This window comes from Cyprinus carpio, chromosome B10 (assembly GCF_018340385.1).
Source record: "Cyprinus carpio isolate SPL01 chromosome B10, ASM1834038v1, whole genome shotgun sequence".
Classification (NCBI taxonomy): Eukaryota; Metazoa; Chordata; class Actinopteri; order Cypriniformes; family Cyprinidae; genus Cyprinus; species Cyprinus carpio.
In genome coordinates, this window is record NC_056606.1 from 17,679,935 (window position 1) to 17,703,291 (window position 23,357).

Genomic DNA, 23,357 nt, shown 5'->3' on the forward strand with positions numbered 1-23,357 from the left:
AAGCTGACAGCTCCTGAACATTTTTGACATGTTTAAAAATGATCGGGAGCTCGGGAGGCTTGTAAATCCCTCTCACACAATGCGAACATCAACGATTCCTCCCGATGGGAAATAAATCGCATACAACGTCATACCACAGCAAAAATTGCACCGTGTACGCCCGGCTTAAGCGATTCACTAAAATGAATTGGATTTCCCAATACAACCTAGTACACGCATACATCAGCACTGAAATCCTCCTGAATGTGTGGTTTCCCTGCTCAGAAATGAACATCTCTGCGCTAACTCTGCTGAACACAGGCGCCACTGAAGGACAATGCTTCACATTTGATAATTGAAAGTTTCATGAAAGATTGTGAGTCACAGAAAGAGAGTTGACTCAACTGTTATATGCAGTCTTTCAGAGCTCGCCTTTCAAATGACACATTCTTGTGAGTTTGTGTGTATAATTCAAAGTTCTCACAGTCATGGAGAACCTGAAAATATCAGTGTGAATTCAGTTATTAGTTTAAATTGGTAATACAGTCCTAAAAAGTCTAGTTATGCTCGTTTTTCCAATAATATTTAGGGGCCGAGCACCGATGGTGTGAGGACCCTCTTGGAATTGCTCCGTTTATCAGCTCTTAGTATTCTAAAAATTGCCCTTTGTAAGTTGCAATATGTAGAAAATTATTCAAAATCCTTCGTCAGTAATCATAAATGACTGGAAAAGTCATGGTTGAATCATGGAAATTCATTGGTCAAAAGGTGTGGAGATTTTGAGTGCAGTTGATCATATTGTCAGGAAGTTTTTCCTGAGCTGTAAAATCTCTTTCTCCTCTGCTCTTTTATTAATGCTGTAGTTTCTGGGATTAATTATTCATAATTCCTGTCTGTATGGTGTGTTTTGAATGTGATCTCACCTGTATGAATGTGTTTGCCCTTCTGCAGGTGTTTTCAAAACATATTGATGTGTTTGACAGAAACACGAGCAGCTTTTACTCCTGTGTTAGGGAAGCATCTTCTCTAATATTTAGCTGCTGATAGTGGACATTTCTCCTTTATTTCTGCTAAAGAAAGTCCAGAGAGTCTAGTAGAGTTTCACTTCTCCTTTAAGAGTGATAAGAGCTCTGTCTGCCTCTTCAGCTTTCCTTTCAGGAGTAGCAGAAGTGTGTGTGTGTGAGTGAGAAGAGGTCCTTAACCTCCCATCAGATAGGGGCAGAGAGGCATTTCAGGAGTCCAGTGACAGACACTTTAGAAAAGACTTGCAGTGCTACACTGATTTCACCAGCTTGATGTGCGTTACTGGCGTGTGACGCATTTCTGATCATCTTCTCACAACCTCTCTGCTTTCTTGTTGTGTGTGTGCAGGACAGTATACAGCACACTTAAACTCCATCGGCATGTTTTGAGGTCTTCCAGTGTTTGCTTGTACACAGATGATTGAGTAAGAATCATATTAATTCCTAGATTGCTGGTGTACACTAGACTGGGCTGGTAATGGTATCATTATATAATAATGTTATACATGATGTGTTATAATGAACTAATAGTATAGACTAGACTGGTATTGTATGGTGTGATATGGTTTGGTCTGATATCTTTACAACATATAATGAACTACTATAGACTAGAGTGGATTGGTATGACCTGATATGATCAGGTATGGTACTGAATAGACTGAACTAGGCTGGTCTGATAAATTATGGATTGAATGATCTAGTCTGATATATGATATGATATGAATTACAGTTGACTAGTCTGGATTGGCATGGTTATGGTATGATCTCGACTAATTTGGTCTAATAGGGTCTTGTCTCATATGTGATGTTATATGAACTACAATAGTTTAGACCTGACCGGACTGATCTGATTCGATATGATATATATGATATGATCTGGATTGGCCTTGTATGGTACTATAGATGTCTTGTATGATAAATTATGGATGGTCTGAACTGAACTGGTATATGGTTTGCTATATGAACGGTGATAGACTGGACTAGATTGGTATGATATGATGTATGACAGCGGTTCTCAACCCGCGGCCCGCGGGCCGCATGCGGCCCGTCACGAATTCAAATGCGGCCCACCATGCTGAACACAATTAAAAAAAATAACTTTCAGTTTTACAATTCATTTTAGTTGTTACATTCGTTTAAAAATGTACTAAAGAAATATAAGCTATAGCCTAATGTTTATATGTAAAATTCTTTTGTTTTTCATATATTATTTTCAGACATGAGCAGACCTACTCACTTTGGCAGAATTCAATTCAAATAGTCATCAACAGCCATTAGTTTGGTAAAATTGAGCATCAGAATTGACAAATTTGTTTTTAAGGGAGTAAAAAGAAGTGTGGAAATGCCAGCAAATGAACACATACAAACAAGAATAGTCACAGTATCAGCAGTGAAGGAGAGTGCTGGATTTTCGGTTTGCGTCGTAACTCACTTGAAGAAGTTCAGGAAAATAGAAACACCCATACTACGCAGCAATCATCCTTAATTGCAGAAATGTGGCAAAACATCTCTGGAGAGAACCTCATATTATTAAATTCGAAAGTGCTTTCCATATTTTGATCAACATAGGCTACATTTGTGAACGCACATTTTCTGCAATGTCGCGCGTCAAGTCATGCTCCCGTGCGCGTCTTACAGACTGCAACTTACAATCGCAACTTCATTGTGCTGTTACTCCTTTCGAGCCGAATTTCACAAAATTGGTCAGCTCCCGACAGCATCAGGTGTTTTATTTATGGGGAGTAGAATTATTAATTTATTTCAATGAATGTAATCGATTAAATATCATAATATTTAGGCTATAGTATTATAAATCAGGTTGGTTTGTATTGGTGACGTAAACTTGGACCATAGTGCGGCCCGTTGGAAAAAAAGGTTGAGAACCACTGATGTATGATATGGTATGGACTGGAGTGGTCTAGTTTAATGTATGTGATATGAACTACAATAGATTATTCTAGACTGATAGAGCATGGTCTGATGTGAACTGGTCTTATATATGATGTGTGATATGATATGCAATAGAATAGACTAGACTGTTATAGTAGGGTATGATACGGTATGGTGTGGTCTGATATGATGCGTGTTATGTAATAGACTGGACTGGTTTAGTAGGGTATGATATGGTCTGGTTTGGTCTGGTCTGACATATGATGTGTGTGATATGATATGTAATAGAGTAGACTAGACTGGTAAACTAGGGTTTGATACAGTCTTTTCTGGTTTGGTCTAATGTGATGTGTGTGATATCCAATAGACTGGACTAGTATAGTAGAGTATGATATGTTTTATGGACTAGACTGGACTTAAATGTAATGGACTAGACAGCAGGCTCAGGTTTGCATGCAGCCATTAACCCATATTTTCAGAGAAATGTCTGTTCTCATTTCGTCCATGATCAGAGTGTTTAACCCCATGTTGCTCCAGCTGGAAGCGCTGTACTGTACAGTAGGTCCGTTTGAATGCGTGTACTGGTTGGCTGTGGGGGCTTATGTGGGCGGAGCAGGTTTGACTCCTGCTGCTATGATATTTTAATATCGCTCTATTAAAGACTCACCACGACCTTTGTGTGTGTTTCTAGCCACTGGCCTCATACTGGGGTCCCCCGCTGTGCTGGACAGTCTGTCTCTTACACTTAGACAACTTCTCATGTTACCTAGCGACCGTATCCAGGAGGCAGGCAGTGCACGGACACATGGACCGCTTTGTCCCCCCCGAGACTGACTCTGTCTCTGTCTCTCTCTCCCTCTCTTTCTCGTGTGTGAGTCATGAAGGGCAAATTACTCTGGACTCTTATGTGTCTCTGCAGGATTTTGTGTTTTCTTTTAAGAATCTGCCTGCGTCATACAAAGGTTTCTTGTCATGCATTTGTCCTGTTGAGCAATACTCCACAGAAACTTTTAGTTATGATGGAAGTGTTTGTTATCAAAAGGTGCTGCTTGACATCGGATCTTCTTATTTTTGATCTGGTCGTCTTATTAGGGCCCGAGCACAGATGGTGTGAGGACCCTACTGGAATTGCTCTGTTTCTTCTTCATTCTTCTTCTCCTTCTCAAAAAGTGAATCACATTTTTGAGGGCCTAAACATGATCCAAAACTCATGAAACATTCACACGCATCAGAACTGGTGAAAGTTTACATCTGATATGGTTTTCAGAAGTGGGTGTGGAAATTGCTCAATAGCACCACCTGTAAAATGTCAACAGAGTGCGCCTCGATCTATGTTTTACGTACATGTACGAAAATCGGTACACACATGTAACACACCATTACCTACAAAAAAGTCTCTTGGTACAAAATCCAAAACCCAACAGGAAGTACCTTATTTGAATTTCCTGTACGATTTTTGTGCAGTTTCAATCGGATCATCTTCAAATTTGGTGAGGGTTATCATAAGACGTTAAATTACGAAGGACGTGTCCCTGGCGGCCTGAAAAGTTGATGTTTCGCCATGAAAAAGGAAGTTGCTGTAACTCATGCATACAATGCCCAATCTTCCCCAAACTTCACACGTTTTATAATAGTCCAGGCCTAAACACATCTAAAGGCCAATATTCAGTTAAAATTTTAGCGCCACCTACTGGCAACAGGAAATTACTTGTTTAACACTAACTTAAACATGCAATGTCCGATCTACCCCAAACTTCACATGTTTGCTAAGAGTCCTGGCCTGAAGACATCTACATGCCAATATTCAGTTTTAATCATAGCACAATCTGCTGGCAGCAGGAAATTTGCCACATATAAATGACTTTGACATATTCCTCCTATATTTACCACTTTAAAAGCATATTGCCCACTGTTCGCTGTTTTCCTATGGCCACCGGCTGGCGGTGAGCCCGGGTGCGAGGGCTCTTTCATCGCTGCTTGCAGCTTTAAAGGGATACTCCACCCCAAAATGAAAATTTTGTCATTAATCACTTACCCCCATGTCGTTCCAAACCTGTAAATGCTCCGTTCGTCTTCGGAACACAATTTAAGATATTTTGGTTGAAAACCTGGAGGCTTGAGACTGTCCCATAGACTGCTAAATAAATAACAGTGTCAAGGTCCATAAAAGGTATGAAAGTCGTCATCAGAATACTCCATCTGCCATCAGACGTGCAATCTGGGTTATATGAAGTGAAGGGTACATTTTTTGTATGAGAGTAGTAATAAGATAATAACTTTATTCAATTATTCTTTGTCAGCAGTCTCCTCTGTGTCTCTCCATATCACCATATGCTCTTCTGTATCACCCACGCCACAAGGATGCGCTGTTTTATTTCAAATCAAAGCTAAATACACATAGAAACAGTGCATCCTTGTGGCGCAGCTGACACAGAAGAGCATACACAGCATACGGTGATATGGAGAGACAGAGGAAACCATTGACAAAGAAATTATTGAATAAAGTCATTATTTTTGTTTTCTTCACTTACAAAAAGTGTTCCCGTTGCGTAATATAACCCAGATTGCATGTCTGATGGAGTATTCAGAGTATTCTGAAGACCACTTTCATACCTTTTATGGACTTTGACACTGTTATTTACTTGGCAGTCTATGGGACAGTCTCAAGCCTCCAGGTTTTCATCCAAAATATCTTAAATTGTGTTCCGAAGATGAACGGAGCTTTTACGGTGTTGGAACGACATGGGGGTAAGTGATTAATGACAAAATTTTCATTTTGGGGTGGAGTATCCCTTTAATTAATGTTTGTACTTAATACTGCTTGCAGCTTTAATATGTTTTATACATAATTGAGCTTGGATAATAATTAAATGTAATCATACAAAGAGTTCAAATGACTTTACTTTTGTTAATGTTTTTTCTTGTCTTATATTTTTTTTTGGAGTACTTTGGTTTTTATATGTTTTTTGACTCATTAGTGTGTTTTGTGTTTTTCAGGTAGAGGATGCCATGCTAATGTTTGACAAAACTACAAACAGACATAGAGGTAAGACCATTAGATCTCTTTAAGTAATAATACAAAATATATGTCAGTATCCTCTAATGTTGTGCATGATGCACAGAGCTGTGTGAAAGACATTTACTGACTTTGTTGTGGGGATCTTGGTGTAATTTTCTACATGAATTCTGTTTTGTACACTTGCATTCAAAATTTGGAGTTTTTTTTTAAAGCTCTTTTGCTCAACCAAAGCTGCATTTATTTATAAATAATATTGTGTTATATATAAATAAATATATAAATAATATTGTGGTCTATCTAAATATTTAAAATAACCATTTCCAATTTTAATATATTTTAAAATGTAATTTACTCGAGTGTTGGCAGAGCTGAATTTTCTGCAGCCATTACTCCACACTTTATATTCACATGATCCTTTAGAAATCATTCCAATATGCTGATTTGGTGCTCTGAAAATTTCTTTATTACTAACGTTTGCGAACAGTTGTGCTGATTAATATTTTTCTGAAAACTCTGCTTTTTTTATATATGTGTTTCATTCTTTGAAGAATATAAAATTCAAAAGAATTCAAATGACAATTTATTTGAAATACAAAATCCTCTGTAATATTACAAATGTCTTTACTGTCAATTTTGATCAATTTAATGCATGCTTGCTGAAAAAAAGTGTTTTCTTTCAAAAAGAAAAAATAAAATAAAACTGTACTAAAATACTAACTTTTAAATGGTAGTCCTGAGGTTTTAACAAATGAAATTTCTTTATTCATTATCGCATCAAGCAGATGAAAAAAAAAGTACTTTCACTCACGTTACGCAGATGCCAGCCACAAAATGTGGGTTAAAAATTGACAAATCGGTGAACGAAAGCGGTTTTTGTCTTTCATTTTTTCAAAGTTTTTTAATCATTACCAGTGCGAGGATTGATGGTGCACTATGCCATGTCATGCCAATAAAGCATGGTGAAATATTAAATACAGTTATTTGTATTTACTTGAGAAAGGGAGTAAAGTACAGAACATTTCCGAGAGAGAAAAAAAGAGAGATAGAGTGAGTAAATGTGTGTGATTTTTAGATTGCAAGAGAGCATATCCCTCACACACACACATTATTTCACACTACTGTCTCCTTTCTCTCTCGTGTCCTTCATGCCCTCCAGGTGACTGTTAAACTGGTGTTAAAAGACGCTCTTTGTCCGCCTCCATTCTTTCTCCCCCTTTCCCTCTCTCTCTTGCTCTCTCTCTCTCCTTTCACTAAAGAGACTGCAGCAGAATCTCGCTGGCATTTTCAGGCTGAAATGAGGATGATTGTGTTGGAAATTGAGCTCCAAAGCTCCATCAGTCCTGCTGCCCCAGTGCATTGTGGGAACGTGCATTGGCTCTCTTGTGGGTGCACGGATCAGGGATGTTATTCAGACATTGAAGGGGTTTTGTGGCAGGATTTCATGCTGTTAATTACAGATGTAATGGTGTGATTTTCATCAGGGCTCTGCTGGTTGCTTTTGTTAGCCGTTTGTGTGCCGTTACAGTGAATACCCAAAGGCCATACAGCCCTCGCTCTGCCAGAACACACACTGTTTGCAATAACATGTCGTCATACCAACTAACTTTATAGCATGTTATTTTTACAATTGTATATATTGTTCACATTGTGAAACAATGAATGTTTTCGTAGGGTTGTTGCATTTTTCACAAGAATACAGTCGGGTTTTGGTTTAATGTTCAAGAGAAAAATACTTTTCAGATGCGTTGTGGGAAAAACTGGTATTTGGATGGATGAATAGATATGTACAGTAGATGAATGGATGGATATAGACAGATATACAGATTATAGTTGGATGGATGGATAGACAGATAGATGGATGGATGTATGGATGGCTAGATTAATGAATTATATATAGATAGATGGATTGATAAATCGACAGATTCATGAATGGATGGATCAGACAGTTGGATAGATAGACCATAGACATATAGATAGGTAGTTGGGTAAATGGATAGATGAATAGGTGCAGTAGATGATATATAGACGGTTGGATAGTTGGCCAAGGCATTAAATTTATTCTGACCAAAATCATTTGAATGCAGATAATGTAATTATTACTTCCAAACTGTTAAGTAAGGAGTTCCCAGGAGGATTTGAAGGCAGCATCTCTCTCTGGTCCTCTGTTTACTGCAGTAATTCACATATTTCAGTGTGGCGTCTAATACACTTGTGTAATCCAAACCCTCATTTCCCTGTCAAGCACTCTGCTAGCATCTGACAGAAGGTGGTATTGACGTGATGTTGGTGAGAGGTGGTTTAGTTTTGGTTTTTATTTCGACTCTGCGTGTAGGAGGACAAGTTTTGAAGAGGTGCTGATGGAGAAAGCCTCATTTCCAATCATTCTGCATTAAATGTTGCACACATTAACATTTTCCTTCACATCGCTACCACATTCGTTCATCTGTCCCAAGCATATTTTTCTCAAAGAACACATTTTTTCTCGTTGAAATATAAGATGCAGTAGCGCAGTCACACCTGTAATTCCCATGGCAGAAGTTCTGCTGCTTTTGCTCACTCAGTTTCCCTGAATATAAAAGTCTGCCGGGATGATGAAAGCTGGTGTAACGTCACGGATGCTGATGGTTCTGCTCAACAGTCTTCCGAACGAGCGTCTGATTACAGCTGGAACTTTGTGATTTTCAAATGATGTAAGTAAAAGTAACAGCGTCTCGGTTTGATCTACAGAGAGCATGAATTATGACTTTTATTGTTGAGCAGCATAGAGAAAAGAAAGGGAGAGAGAGAGGAGCAGGTGTTGGGCTGAGTTAGGAATTTTTGGCCGTGGACGAGGTTTTGTTTTGTGTGTTTCCTGGATGCTCCAGAGAACCGGATTGTTCCTGGAAGATGAACAGAAGGTGGTATTGTGTGTGTCTCTGTAATCTCCTTACCTGGATCGGCGTTCCTTGGACTCAGCACAGTCCCCAGCCTGTGTGTGTGTGTGTGGCTGTCTGTTTGAGTCTGATAACTTTGTGGCATATTACAGTATTTATTTGTGCATGAGTGCTTTGTTAGTTGTCATTGATATTCTGTTTTCATTTGGACTGATTGTAGAGAACAAGATGGTCAGATCCACAATCAAGAGCAGGACGTTTTCAGCTCTGTCGTTTATCATAAACAGTCTCTCTTTCTTTCTTCATGTCTCTTGCTGTTTTACCATATCTAAATCTTTGTAAATATATTCTTCAAATATAACATATTCATCAAACATATACAGTGGGTATAAAAAGTCTATACACTCCTGTTAAAAGTGCAGCTTTCGGAGATGTAAAAAATGAATTTAATAAAATCATGTCAGACCTTTTACCACCTTAATGTAATAATGAAATCATGCTATCAATGCTACCAATTCAAATAAAATCAAGCTAACCATGTTCATTAAAAATTATTATTACTTCAATAAATATTACTATATATTTTGCAAATTTTTTTAATAAGCCCAAAAATGTTAAATAATATTAAGTATCAGTTATATATATATATATATATATATATATATATATATATATATATATATAGATATATATATATAGATAGATAGATAGATAGATAGATAGATAGATAGATGTGTATATGCGTGTGTGTATATATATATATGTATATATAATGTATGTATATGTGTGTGTATATATAATTTTTTTTTTTTTTTTTGAAAAAGCAATGGAACAGTTAAATGTTACAAAATTGATATATTGATTTAAATAAATTAAACAATTGTTGATAATATTATTTTAAAAATTAATAAAAAATATAATGTGTGTGTGTTTTCACAACTATTTAAACTGAACTGAGCTGGATGATGACATCACTGAATTCAATGATGAACTGCCTTTAACTGTCATTTTGCATTATTGACACACTGTTTTAATGTTGTTCAGTTGCTTTGAAACAATCTGTATTGTTAAAAGCGCAATATAAATAAAGGTGACTTGACAAGTCAAACTATAGATGTGTGTGTGAGTGAAGCCTGCTTTTCTCTCTTCTGTTTCAGGGTCTATATATATACCCTGAAACAGAAGAGAGAAAACCAGGCTTTAGTCAGCTTTGCATCAGCATGAAGTTTGTTTTGTATCTCTAACTAGTTCCTGTGGAGCTCCAGTTACAATTGAACTGGTGGTGTGATCTGACAGGAAGAGAGGCAGGCGGGCTGTGTTGGGGAGCCTGTCTTCTCCCCTGGAATGAAAATACTGCCTCTCAATTGTCATCGTATGCAGCCTTTGACCTTTTAATCTCCTGGAGCTAATGTATGTGCTGTAAATATACAGACTTGTGGGAGGGAATCAGGGACCTTAACACAGGTTAAATTCTCTCAGATTGAGGCCAGTGTTGTGGAATGCTGAGTCCACAGTGTGTTCGGTTTATCAAATATATCGTTGTGCAAACATATTACATTCCTGGCTTATTCTGAATGTGTGTGCTATATCTTCTAATAGCTTACTGACCTGTCCAGTATGCCCTATCAAATGCCTATCCGCAAAAATCCTGATAAGCCATCAGAAAGATTTACTTTACGTGTACTTGGGAGGAAATACATTATATTAAGAGAGACAAATGCAATGTCCAGGCTATGTGTTCATTTACACGTATGTGACGATTTTTTGCATTGGTATAAGTATGAGCCAGTGTATTTTGAGATGTTTTTGACATCCAGGAAATCTGCTCCCATTTTCTTGGTGAATTTCACATTGAGCAGCCTGGAATGTTTGCTCAAGAGGAAAAGATTCCTCTTCCTGCTCTGTTATTTTTCAACATGAGCTGGACTTGTATTCGGAAAAGTCAGTGGCTCTTAGATCACAGATTGTCCTCTGAAAGGTTTTGTCCAACACTCTCTCTGTACTGAAGTGGTCGGCCTCAGCATTGGGAGGTACAGTGGTCGTGACATCATCCAGGTCTACACAGCTGCCCAATTATAAGTAGTGTTTGTCTGTTTTGAGTGCAAAGCTATTGTCCGTCTGTTGATCAAGGAGTCTGTAAATATTAGGCAGTGGAAATGTGCATTTAGTCTGCGGGGAACTGTTTTCTTATTAAACAAGTGCTGGCAGCTTTTCACGGAGAATCTTATAAATTTCTAATGCAGTGAGCATCACTAACAGCTGTTTCCCTCCTGCAGCCAAGAGAGAGAAACACACCTCCTGGTGGCAACTGATTCTTTGACTTCTTTGGCAATATTGTCCCTAAAGTCATGCCAAAGTATCACATTAATGGAAGTTAATGGAAAATCAAAAATATTTAGTAGTTTTTAATCTAAAGCCAAAAATTGAGGCCAGCGTTGCTTATTTCCTTCAGGAAAAAAAATAATTAAAATAAATAAAAATGATTTAATATTAGTAATTAGTGATAAATTGCTAAGAAATAATATTAAATTAATAAATGTACAAATATTTAATATATACATTATAATTTATATTAGGGATGTCAGCAATTAATCGATGATTGATTAATTGGCGATGAGAGATGCAATCGATTAAAGCTGTTGATGGAGGGTTAACGGATTTAATGTTGGGCTGCGTGCAGCTCAAGCACACTCAACACGTGCGAGTGGCTGTGAGTGACGGTGACGCTATATAAATGCATCATCATTCATTCACAATGTACAAATTAAGCTTTTAATGTGATTTAAACTTTAAAAGCAGTAAAATTCACTTACTGCGCAGCACAGCCACACGTGTGCCACAGTTACGTTTGGGATAATTTTATTTTAAATGCCATAATGTCAGTTGAAAACATTGCATTTGTGTTTTAAAGTACAACAACGAGCACCACAAAACCATTTAAAGAGGCGCGTTCAGTGGTCTCCGTGCAGGATAGGAAGTCAACAAAGTAAAATGATCTCAAACGTATGGCGCGCTTCATTTTATCAAATGATCATAATCACATCTATTCATTTTATAATCCTGCTACTAGCATTTTATTCAGACTAAAACCCCTTTAATTCAAGTGCGAAAGCTTTTTGTGTGTGTGTGTGTGTGTGTGGCTTTTGCACATCATGTAATGCCGGTGACTGCGTGGCTGCAATAGACGCATTTTGCAGCATTAAGGTTAACGATTAATTGATTAATTGATCATTAATTTAATTGACGATCGATCATGGAAATTATCGAAAATTGACATCCCTAATTTATATATATTTTTTAATTTGCCATTGTCTGCGCAGATGGCCTTGTGGGTAGTGCCTCGACATAAAGCGGCATTGCACTACGGGTGTCCCGAGTTTGAATCCCAGCTCGAGGACCTTTCCTGAACCCGCACCCATTCTCTTAAATATATATTTAGTTACTTTTATATTCGACAGCCAAAGTTTGTCCAGTCTCAGAACAATAAATGAATGTTTAACACACATCTCAATCCAACAAGAGGAGCTGGAAACCTTTGAGTAGTTCTGAGAGAGCTGGATTGCTGACGTCTTCAGTGAGACAGACGTGTCAGATGAATGTGAATCAGGAGGATTGGACAGCACTCATCAGCTCATCTAGACCTGAACTCTGACAGACAATTTCGATCAGATCCAAACGTCAGGAATTTGGCTCACTCCATCAACTAAAGTTCTTCCATGCTTTTCAGAGGTGTCAGACGATCGCTAACTAACAGATTTTTTTCACTTAGGTACTTAGATTTAAGATTTATAACAGTCTTGATTTACCTGGGAATCTAATTCTGGATCCATAATTGTGTCTTCAAACTCGTACGACTCCTTTGAAAGAGAGTTAAAACTCACTCTGTTGTTGATAACAGTAATATTTTGCAAAGATGAGCTGAGCTGACAGACTGTCAATCATTCTTACATTTTATCTCTTATCGGCGCAGTGATTGCTGTTGGCATGGTGATGGTGACGCGGTTCTAATTGAGCTGAACGTGAATCTGGTTTCTCCTGCGTGATTGCTTCTGTCGCACGCTTGTCTGGGGTTTGAATTAGATTGACGGGCTCACAGGCCTTATATATGCATGTGTAGTCTCTGGGATCCCCTTTGGTGTCATTTACATTTTGACGAGGACGCTCTCCACTCGTCTGTTTTTCATGTAAGAGCGATTCAGAGAAAATCAATCATATATCGCAAAGCAAAATTGAGTCACAGCCACCATTAAATCCAGTGACGGAGAGGCGGAGACAATGAATATTGAATGAGGTTCTTTGCTCAGGTGATGAAGATCAGCCAGTTTGTCTCATAAGCTGATGTCGGAGCAGCAGGGCATGTTTTACCATGTGTTCAGGAGTATTCAGTGTATTCGTCCACCCGTCTTTCTCTGAGCTGTCTTATTGTGGCAGGAATCACGGCAGATCACAGAGACTCTCTGATACATGTGTGAGATGTGAGAACGGAGAGGAAGAGGTCTCGGGTGCTGGGCTGTTCACTGCTGTCAGAGTTGAAGGAACAGCTTTTATATGTATCTGCACTACATTAACACACAAGCGCACACACAATATTCTCCCCCAAAGCGCTCCACCTCTCGTATCTTCTAGAGCAGTGTTCCCAGGAGACTCTCTTTCCTCATCCTGGTTTCATCTTTTATTTCTGTAAATGTCACATCTCTTCTCTGTCCCTTTACAAAACCATTTTTTGTCTTTTCTGCTCTGCTCCTTTGTTCTCATTTTTTTTCTCTCCATCCATCCATTCCTTTGCAACTCATTTTCCCTCTGTTGTGTGTGCTGATGTAGAATGTCTCATTTCTCATGCGCATAGTGAGAAACATCACACCTGAAAACAATAGACATAAACACAAGTGCTCACTTACTGGTATATATTGATCCGTCTCCCTATATATCCCTCTGTTGTTCTCCTTATGTCATTTTCTCTCTATCTCTTTATATATTGTTCTCTCTATCTCGCTAAATATATTATTCTCTCTATATTGTACCAACATTCTCTGTACAGTATCTGTCATGATATTCTCTTCTCTTATTAATATTTATCATTCTCCTTCTGTAGAATGTCTGTCTGTCTCTCTGTCTGTCTGTCATTTTATCATTCTATCTATCTATCTATCTATCTATCTATCTATCTATCTATCTATCTGTCTATCTATCTGTCTGTCTGTCTGTCTGTCTGTCTGTCTGTCTGTCTGTCTGTCTGTCTGTCTGTCTGTCTGTCTGTCTGTCTGTCTGTCTGTCTGTCTATCTGTCTATCTATTTGTCTATCTATCTGTCTATCTGTCTATCTGTCCTCTCTGCCTGTCTGTCTGTCTATCTATCGTTCTGTCGTTCCCTCTATATTATTCTATCATTTGGTGAACAGTATCTATCATAATAATATTCTCTTATAATATTCTATATATCATTCTCCTTTTGTAGAGTATTTATCTGTCTATCTGTCTGTCTGTCGTTTTATCATTCTATCGTTTTATCTTTGTATATATCATCCTGTCATTCTCTCTCTATTCTATCATTTTATATCCATTTTATTGTTCTGTTTATCAGTCATTCTGTCTATCTATTTATAGTTTGCTTATCAGTTTTTCTGTTGTTGTCTATCAATCTGTCTTTTTGCATATTCTCTCTATATAAGATACTATTAATCTCTACACAGTATCTATCGTTGTCTTTGTCGTTCTTTCTGTTGTTCTTTCTCTCTGTTCTCTGTTCAAACAAGGATTTATATTTGCATTCATAGTTTGCTTTGCTTTTCTAGTTTACAATTATGTGATATTACGCTCACATGTCAAAGTTTCATAAATTTTTTTAATAGGAGAGGTGTAAATATCAGACTGTTTGTGTTTAGTCATTATGCTTGAGAGTGGTTCATGTAGTAGTTGTTTAATCCAGATCTACTCAACAGGAAGCTTCTGGTCCTGCCGTTCAATAGACCATTGAAAAGCTGTGAAACTCTCCACAAGTACCTGAGACTGTCTTTCGTTCTTGTTTCCTTTCTCTCACATGCTTGTGCGTTCTCTCTTTTTTTTTCTCTATAGACCGTTTCCTCTTTCCCTCTCTCCTTCTCTCTTGCTCTAAGCTCTTGGGGTGGGCCAGCGTCCTTTCAGTCTTCAGATTTCATTTCAGGTCTTTTATCTCTAGAGGACAAAGCAGCCCACTGGCCCTTATCAGAGAGACACACTCGCGTACAACACACACACACTCTCTCTCCCTCTCTTTCTTTGTCCAGAGAGAGCTGTCAAGAGCTGTTTGATGGACTGAAGTATGAAGACCTGCCTCTCCATCCTCCTCTTCAACAGATCTGTCACACACAAACACACATAGCTGCAGCCATGGGCAGGTTCTGCTCACCTGTAGGAGATCTGATTATTTTAGTGTTCAGTGATGTTGAAACTGTCTTCAATGATTTATGTCAGAGCTTTTTTCTTAGTGTAAAGGGATCATATGTTATGATTTATCATTTCATTTTTTATAAGCCCATTTATGCAGTTAATAAAGGGATTTTCTGCCAAAAGAGCCATAATTAAATTTTTCAGGACTATTTTCCTCTCACTGTGACCCTAAGAATAAAAAAAGCTGTTTTTGCTGCTGTACCTTTAAGCTTTGTGTGTATTTAGAGTATGCTATAATCAACATACACATACTTGGAATAGCAAATTAACCCATTTTTGCACAATTTGAATTTTAAAGTAATGAAACAGAATTTTTTAGGACATCGCTGAGGTTTTTGAAAATGATTGAGCAGCACACACACACATTCCACCTACAAGACCAATATGTACTTTTTTGAATACCTGCCCTTACACCATAAATCACCATTAACATCTGAACATGTGTGTGTGTGTGTGTGTGTGTGTGTGTGTGTGTGTGTTGTGTGTGAGTGTTTTTGTGTTGTTCAGTCGATGGATCGTTGGATAATTAGAGATTTTTATATTTTTTTTTGTTGTGTTGGTGTGATGGTTGGAGTTTTTGTGAACACAGTTTCTATTTTTACACGGAGGGATTGGTCTGATAAGACGTCAATTGTGGGGCTCTCCGCGCCAAAAGCTTTCTTGCTGAAGCTGATAAAGATGTCCAGGGCCAAGAGTGACAACAGCATGTGGTTGGCATGGTAACGGGGTGTGTGTTTGTATATGTGTGTGTCTAAGAAAGTCAGCAGGTTGGGCTAATGAAGAGCCTCGTTAACAGGAGAGGAGATGATTAGGGCTTTTACACACAAACCCATCTGAAACAAAAGAGGTGGAGACCGAGTTTTATGAGTATCAGGATGATTTCACAGGGCTGAAGTTAATGGTGTGACGTTACTGCAATCCATTCACTGTTATTGCCTCTGTAGTCTCATATTAAGTATAGCTTTTACTGTTAGTTTGAGTATTTATTTCATAATGTGAAGCTCTCTTTGTACTAATGGCAAGCTTTTTTCATATCATTTCTTATGAAATCTATGTTTTGCTTTGCGTTTACCAAGTTTCAAATAAAAACGAAAAATAATAAAATGAGATTAATTAGTTAATTTGTCAAGTATTTACTGCGTTAAGCTAACTGAGACTTGTTGTAGCACTTGCATATCATTGCTCTTTTGTTGATTTTGATTGCTTCAGTTGTCCTCATTTGTAAGTCGCTTTGGATAAAAGCATCTGCTAAATGACAATGTTAATGTATTTAATGCTATAGTATTACCACATTGTTATTTAGTGTACAAACAATTTTTGTTGAATTTGCAGGAAAAATACACTTCTTTTTAAATGTTTTGGGTCAGCAATTTTTGGTGGAAAAAGGTTTTGAAAAAGGTCTTTGCTGATCACAAAGGCTGTTTTTATTTGATCAAAATACAGTAAATCAGTGATATTGTGAAATATGAATATAATTTAAAATAACAGTTTTATTTCAGTATGTTTTAAGTTGCGCTTTACTGTCACTTTTGATTGCATGCATCCATAAAATATTTCTTTAAAAAGTATAGAATAATAATTTTTTTATTATATCTTGATATACACTATAATTTTTGATCACAAAAAAGTATTGAGATATAAGGCACAGATAGACACTCAAAAATGATTTTCTGCTTGCGCAGTTTAAAATGAGGTATTGCAACACAATTTTTGAATATGTTATCACAATTTAATTTCATTGAATTCATTGCGCATTCATTGCAGTTACATTAGTAAAATGGAAACTAAATTAATCCTTTTTGTTATGGGTAATGCATTAATTTTAAGTTGCATTAAAGCAAAACTTGGCAGTTGATTTCTAGTTCACAGCATGCAGTTTGTTTTGCTTGGGAGAATAAATGGTAAAATGAAGTCTTATTTTATTTTTGGGGTTATGTTGTCTCATAAAGTTTGTGCTTAGCTTGAATTTTGCTGTGCATTAGCACTTACAGTTTACCACACATTGGTATATTGATCAGTCTTGTATGCTCTTCCCATACATTACATGCAGTGATAGTCTGTATATGCTGCTTGCTATGTGCACAATTGCTAGCTAGTATTTAACATTTGCTGAGTTACGCAAATGTTTGAGTCTATGTGGTTTGGTGATTTCAGCCAGCTCTTACTTCTTTTGTGTTATATGCATAGCCTGAGAATTATGGCTGTATTACACATAAACGCACGCTAAACACATACCTCTCTTTCTCACTCTCTCTCACCTCTTCAAAATTCCCTCTTTCTCCCACTAATTACACATTCAGAATTAATTAGCTGAAATGTCCCTCTTGAGTGCTAATTGTTGATCCTGAGAGGCAGCGTGCAGCTCTGGACTTGTTCAGCATTTTCACCTGGCTGTAATTTAGCTCAGTGTGTGTTTGTGTGAGGATCTCAGGACAGGATCCTCGCAGGTTTGTTTGTTTTCTTTATTTGTCTCTGAAGAATCCAACCCTTTATTTGTCAATTTGTTTGTGGGTATTTTTTATTTTTTTTTATCTCAGCGGTTTGTGTGAGGATCTCAGGACAGGATAGTTTTATTTTTGTTTTATTTATTTTTATATGAAGAATCTTAAAATTTGTCTTTTTTTTCTGTTTTTTTGTTTGTGTTTGTGATTACAAACTGGCTGGACAAAAAAGTCTAATAAAGAGTCTAATAAAACTTTTAAGTCAGTAAGTTTTTTTTTTTTTTGTTACATTTTATTTTGTGTCCTTACAGTGTAATTATACATTTAAGTACTGAGTAATATCAATTAACTACATGTACTTACCATAGGGTTAGGGTTTGATTTAGGGTTACTTGCATGTAATTATGCATAATTTATTGTTATTATAATAGTAAGTACATGTAACGTGTAACAAGGACACCTTAAAATGAAGTGTTATCTTTTTTTTTAACTTAATAAAATGCTTGTATCAAAGATGCATTATATTGTTAAAAAATGACAGTAAATACATTAAAATGTTGCACTTTAAATGCTGTAATCCTGAAAAATGTGAATCACACAAATATTAAGCATCACAAATATTTTTAACTTTGATAATAATTAACAAAAGTTTTTGAGCACCAAAACAGCATATTCGTAGAAAAAATTGTGAAAAGTAAAAAAGCTGAAAATTCCCAAACAGGAATAAATACCTTTTTAAAATATATTGAAATATAAAACAGTTATTTTTGAATGGTGGTGTATGTCATTATAAATCAAACAATATTACCGAAAAAAGAAAAGTTAAAGAATAAATGTAAATAATTGAATGTGAATATTTGATCATTGATTTGTATTTTTGTGATACACGCCATTACTATAATTGGTCAATATTAATATTGATTAAGTTCAACAAAGGAGTGTTTATTCGTTTTTACTGTGTCTTTAACACTTGTTTGAGAAACATGGGCACGTTGAATCTCCAATGGTGGTGTGGAATCGACCAGTAAGAGATTTATTTATTTATTCCTGTCTTCTCTTCCAGTGAAGAAAAGAGTGTGATCCCTGACAGAGCTGGCATTTAAAGCCCACACACACACCAGCACTGAAGACACTTGAGTGATCTCACATTTCCATCTCTCACACCGCTGATCTCTCACTGTCAGTAATGTGCTTCATAAGAGACTGAAGGAAACTCTCAGACTGAACATGAATATCTCGCTGAGCCTCACGTACGTCATAGAGATTTCATCACTCCTGATGATTATGAGAAAACATTGTATTGTTTGGCCCTCGTATTGTTTACACATGAAGCACATCCTGTGTGTAATTCGGAGGCGTAATGTGTGTCTATGTGTGATGTGCTGACTAATCTCGATAAGCGAGAGGCAGATCGGTTTAAATAAGTAAAACAGACTTTATGTAAGAGAGACGGAGCTTTGCGGCAGAGTTAATTCCTCCTGGCCGCGTCCCAGACACTCTGCTGAGCGGCACGCTGGAGCACCTCCCAATTCAGGGCCTCCGCATTTTGATTAATCCAACAAATTATACCAATTACACTCCACTGAGGATCCGAACAAACCCAGTGAGCTGTGAATTCAAACAACCGGTGGTGTCCCATTGGTCTCCTAGGCTGGTTCTGCTCAGCTCTGGTCATCTGAAATGGAATTAATTTTGGTTTTCTTGCTCTAATAGTTGGTTTTGTTTAAGACTAGACAGACTGATGTAAACTAACGACTCTTAAATACTATTGCTTCCTTTTATCTGTGTCAGAGGTTCATCTCTGCGTCTCCCTCGAACAAACACGAGTGCCAGCGCCGATATTCTTCATTACAGATGAACTGATCCATTGTGTGCCTTTTAAAAGCTACGGTGCGCACACACACAGAGAGTGTAGTCTGAGTGCCCACCAAAAGCCTAATTAAGTTTAATCAATGCTACTTTATGTTGAGCTCGCATGCGATTCACTTTAAATGTTCAACACCGTCTGATTCATCTGGAGGGCTGCTCCCACTTGGTGCTTTTCAAAAGCACCGTTGAAATTCTAATGCAATTACAGAAAGACTAAATGCACAGATGGAGTATTCTGCTCTTCTTTAGTTTTTTTATCTCCTATTTTCTCCACTTCCCTTTTTTTATTCTCATCTCTTTTCCACTTGTCTCAAACTCTCTTTTTCTTCTCTCTTTTTCTCCCTCTGTCTTTTCTCCTCTGTGGCATTCTCATATTCCCTTCTTCTATCTTCTTCTGTTCTTTTTATTGCTTCCTGTTTTCATCTCTCCTGTCCCTTCTTCTCATTGTCTCATCTCCTCTCACTCTCCACTCTTCTTTTTTCTTATTCTCATCACTTCTCCCCTTGTCTTATTCTATTGTCTCTAATCTTCTCAATTTCTCCTCACATCTCCGCTTATTTCCTCTGCTCTTCACCTGGACTTCTGGTCTCCTCCCTTCCTCTGTCCTCTTGTTCTCATCTCCTCTCTTCTCTCTTCTCCCCTCATTCTCTCATTTGATTTCTTCTCACGTAAGTCTCCAATTCTCTCCTCTTATTCTCATTCTTTCGCTTTTGCACTTCATAGCCTCTAAAATATCCGCAACTATCCCCAAACAGTCTGTATCTCTAATCCGGAGTCAATCCTCTCTCTGTTCATCATCTCCCTTCTATTCAAGCATTAATTTATTACATATTGTGTTCTATTTAAATCAGCCTCTCATCTCAAATGAATAAACATGCTGGATATCTGTAGCTGTCGGCGACCTTCACAAAAGCTGTGCATTCAAAAGAGACTCCAGCCCAAAAGAAGCTCATCAGAACTGTGAATGTGCGACTGTCTAGGAGTTTGGCCATTACTTACGGTATTTTGCGAGTGATGGCCTTATTATTCTTTGTTCTTTTGATGATGGGCATTTTCGTATTTGTGATCTGTGGGGTCTGGAACATGAGCGGCAGGGGTTTTGCTCTCAGGAGAGTCAATCTTGTAGAATTGGAGTTGGAAATCAAAGGCACATCATGCAGCAGGGGAAATGGCATTTTCATAAACATATGTTTGACTGTGAGCTAGTCTAAAAGCAGAGACATTCACATCCTCACAGAACACCACTACCTTACATTCCCCATTAGTAAATGTAGAATATTCAGTAACAGAGATACTACTGAGTTATAATTTCTGCTACTTTCACTCATTTTCGTTTTCTTTCTTTTTTTCTCTCACGCTCATGCTCTTGGGAAGGGGACTCGCTCAAATGAGAGGTAGGGCCGTGTGTGTCTGGAAGTAGGACACAGGAATAGATGGCCTGTGCTGTTAGCTGACCTACATTGAGACACAGACAAAATAGTTTCCTAGCATTCTGTGAGGCACCTCACCTGCAGAACATACACACATTTGCATTTTGCTTTTGCATTTATGGCTCTGATGGATGCTTTCTTAGCAAAACGATTGTAAATCCTATGCACATCTATACATTCATACATACATATGTAATGATTAACCGCGAGCCAGTTGAAAATCGATTAAAATATGTGACTATTCAAATTGGTTGAGATGCTAAACAAATCTAGATTCAATTAGGGGTAAGAGTTTATATGAATGTATGTTTGAGGGGAGCTTTCTGTCTTTAGAAAGGGAATGGTATTTTTTTATTTTCATCTTGCCCCTGAATAATGCATATTAAAGTTCATAAGTGCAGCGCTGCTTTGTTTACACCAGAAACCAAGGAAATGCTTTAAGTGCCACCTGCTGGCAGAGAGTGAATCTGCGTCTCATTCAGCTCATCTGATGTTCTAGTTTCGTGCAGATATTTTTTATGTATAGTTTCACAAAACTGAAGTCAAACCATTCTGTTTTTTCTTCAAATTTCTAAATTATACAATCTAATTTAGATTAAAACTGTTCATGTTGCATGTATGCAGCATCTTAGTTTGGATCATGATTAAAATGCAGTGGTTGCGTCTCATTTTAAATGGAAAGAGCACATACAAAGCCTTATTTTGTTTATATGAAGAGATTTATTTTATTTGTATTACTTATTTATTTGAATTGGGGCTTGTTTTAAAATTTCAATTTAGTTTTGTTATTTACATTTGCATTATATTTAAATTTTGTTATTTAGCAGACGCTTTTATCCAAAATGACTCACAAATGAGAACAGTAGAAGCAATCAAAACCAACAAAAGAGCAATAATATGCAAGTGCTATATTAGTATATTATTATAGTATTATATTTCAATTTCACATAGAAACGTACAGCATTTAGTCCAAGCAATAATAAAAGGATAAATTTAATTTATAATTTGTCTTAAATTTCATTTTGTAAAAAAAAATAAAAATAAAAAAATAAACCGTGAATCGAATCATGAAATCAAAATCGTGAATCAAATCATGAGTTGAGTGAATCGTTACATCTCTAATATATATATACACACACATACACACCACCTATTGTATGGCAAGTGAAAAAGTGGCTTTGAAAGTGGGCTTGGATATCTTTTTTGTCCACTTAAGTTTAATTTTTTGTTTAAACACTGAATATTTTTCGTCCACTACATTTTGATTTCAACTATACGTTTGGTGGCAAATATAAGCTAATTGTGTTAGATTAATTTTGTTTTAAAAAAATTGCATTAATCTTATTTTTTAATCTACTCTCAGCCTTGGGCTGCATCCATTCATATACACTAGTGTCATATCTGTAGATTTCATAACTTTCATTCGGTATTGCAAGGTGGTCTGGTTAAACCCTTAAGCCTTAAGAAAGACTGTTGAAAGTGTTTCTAATATGCTCATTCTGTCATTTGCATGGACAAAGAATAAGTGTCTCATTTCCTTTGGTGTGTGTCATTATTTTCTTTATACAATTATTCGTTATACCTGTAACAGGCCAAAATATTTGGCATTTGTGAAAATAAATGCTGCACATTGTAAAGGAAACTGAACTCAGGCCGCCTTTTAAGACAGTCCAAGCTCAATTTACTTAAAAATTCATTTGCAGCACTCATTTTTGTCACCCTTTCAGACCCCTGAAACTGTCACGTTCAACCATTTAGCTTTCAGTGAGAGAATCTAGAACATGCTGATTCAAACTGACAGTATGGAAAGTAAAGATGAACTGAACTAATCATTAAATTAATAGGGAATTTGCAAGCAGGTGGCCACACACAAGCACACATTTCCTGAAAGCAGGCATACAGTTAATAAAAGTAGTGAAACAGCTAGGTTTTATCTTTTCATCCTCCACCACCCTAGATGCCCACAAACATGCATCTGCGTACACATAACATACAGTAGTTAATCCCATGAATGACATTTCACATTGATTTTGAACATCATATACTGACAGAAACACTGCTCAAAACAAGCATCAGTGTGAAACTGGACAATGTCTTGCTCGTGGGTGTGGGGGTTTGTGTGTATGTGTTGAGTAAACGTCTCTGGAAGCCGTTATTTATCTATGTTCTGATCTGAGCTGATGCAGCTATCCTCTTTTAATGGCTTGGATTCACTGGAGGGTTTTAAGGTGAAAAAACACCCAAGGCTTTCTCTCTCTCTGTCTCTGTCTCTCTCCTTTTAATTGGCTGTAGGGGCCACAGGTCTGATGTTGATGAAGTCAATGGAGGCGACGGCCAAAAGCACAGTTAATACTCTCAGGCTGTGAGGGGTTAGAGGAGCTCATCACAGAGAATTCCTTGAAAAACTTT

General features: G+C 37.1%; 1 protein-coding gene across 1 annotated transcript in view; it reads left to right on the forward strand.

The window, feature by feature from the left end:
- Nucleotides 1–23,357, forward strand: part of msi2a (musashi RNA-binding protein 2a) — a 163,893-nt gene that overhangs the window by 93,338 nt on the left and 47,198 nt on the right. The window contains 1 exon segment of the mRNA XM_042732996.1: nucleotides 5,889–5,937. Within this exon segment, the coding sequence (XP_042588930.1) occupies nucleotides 5,889–5,937 (49 nt within the window).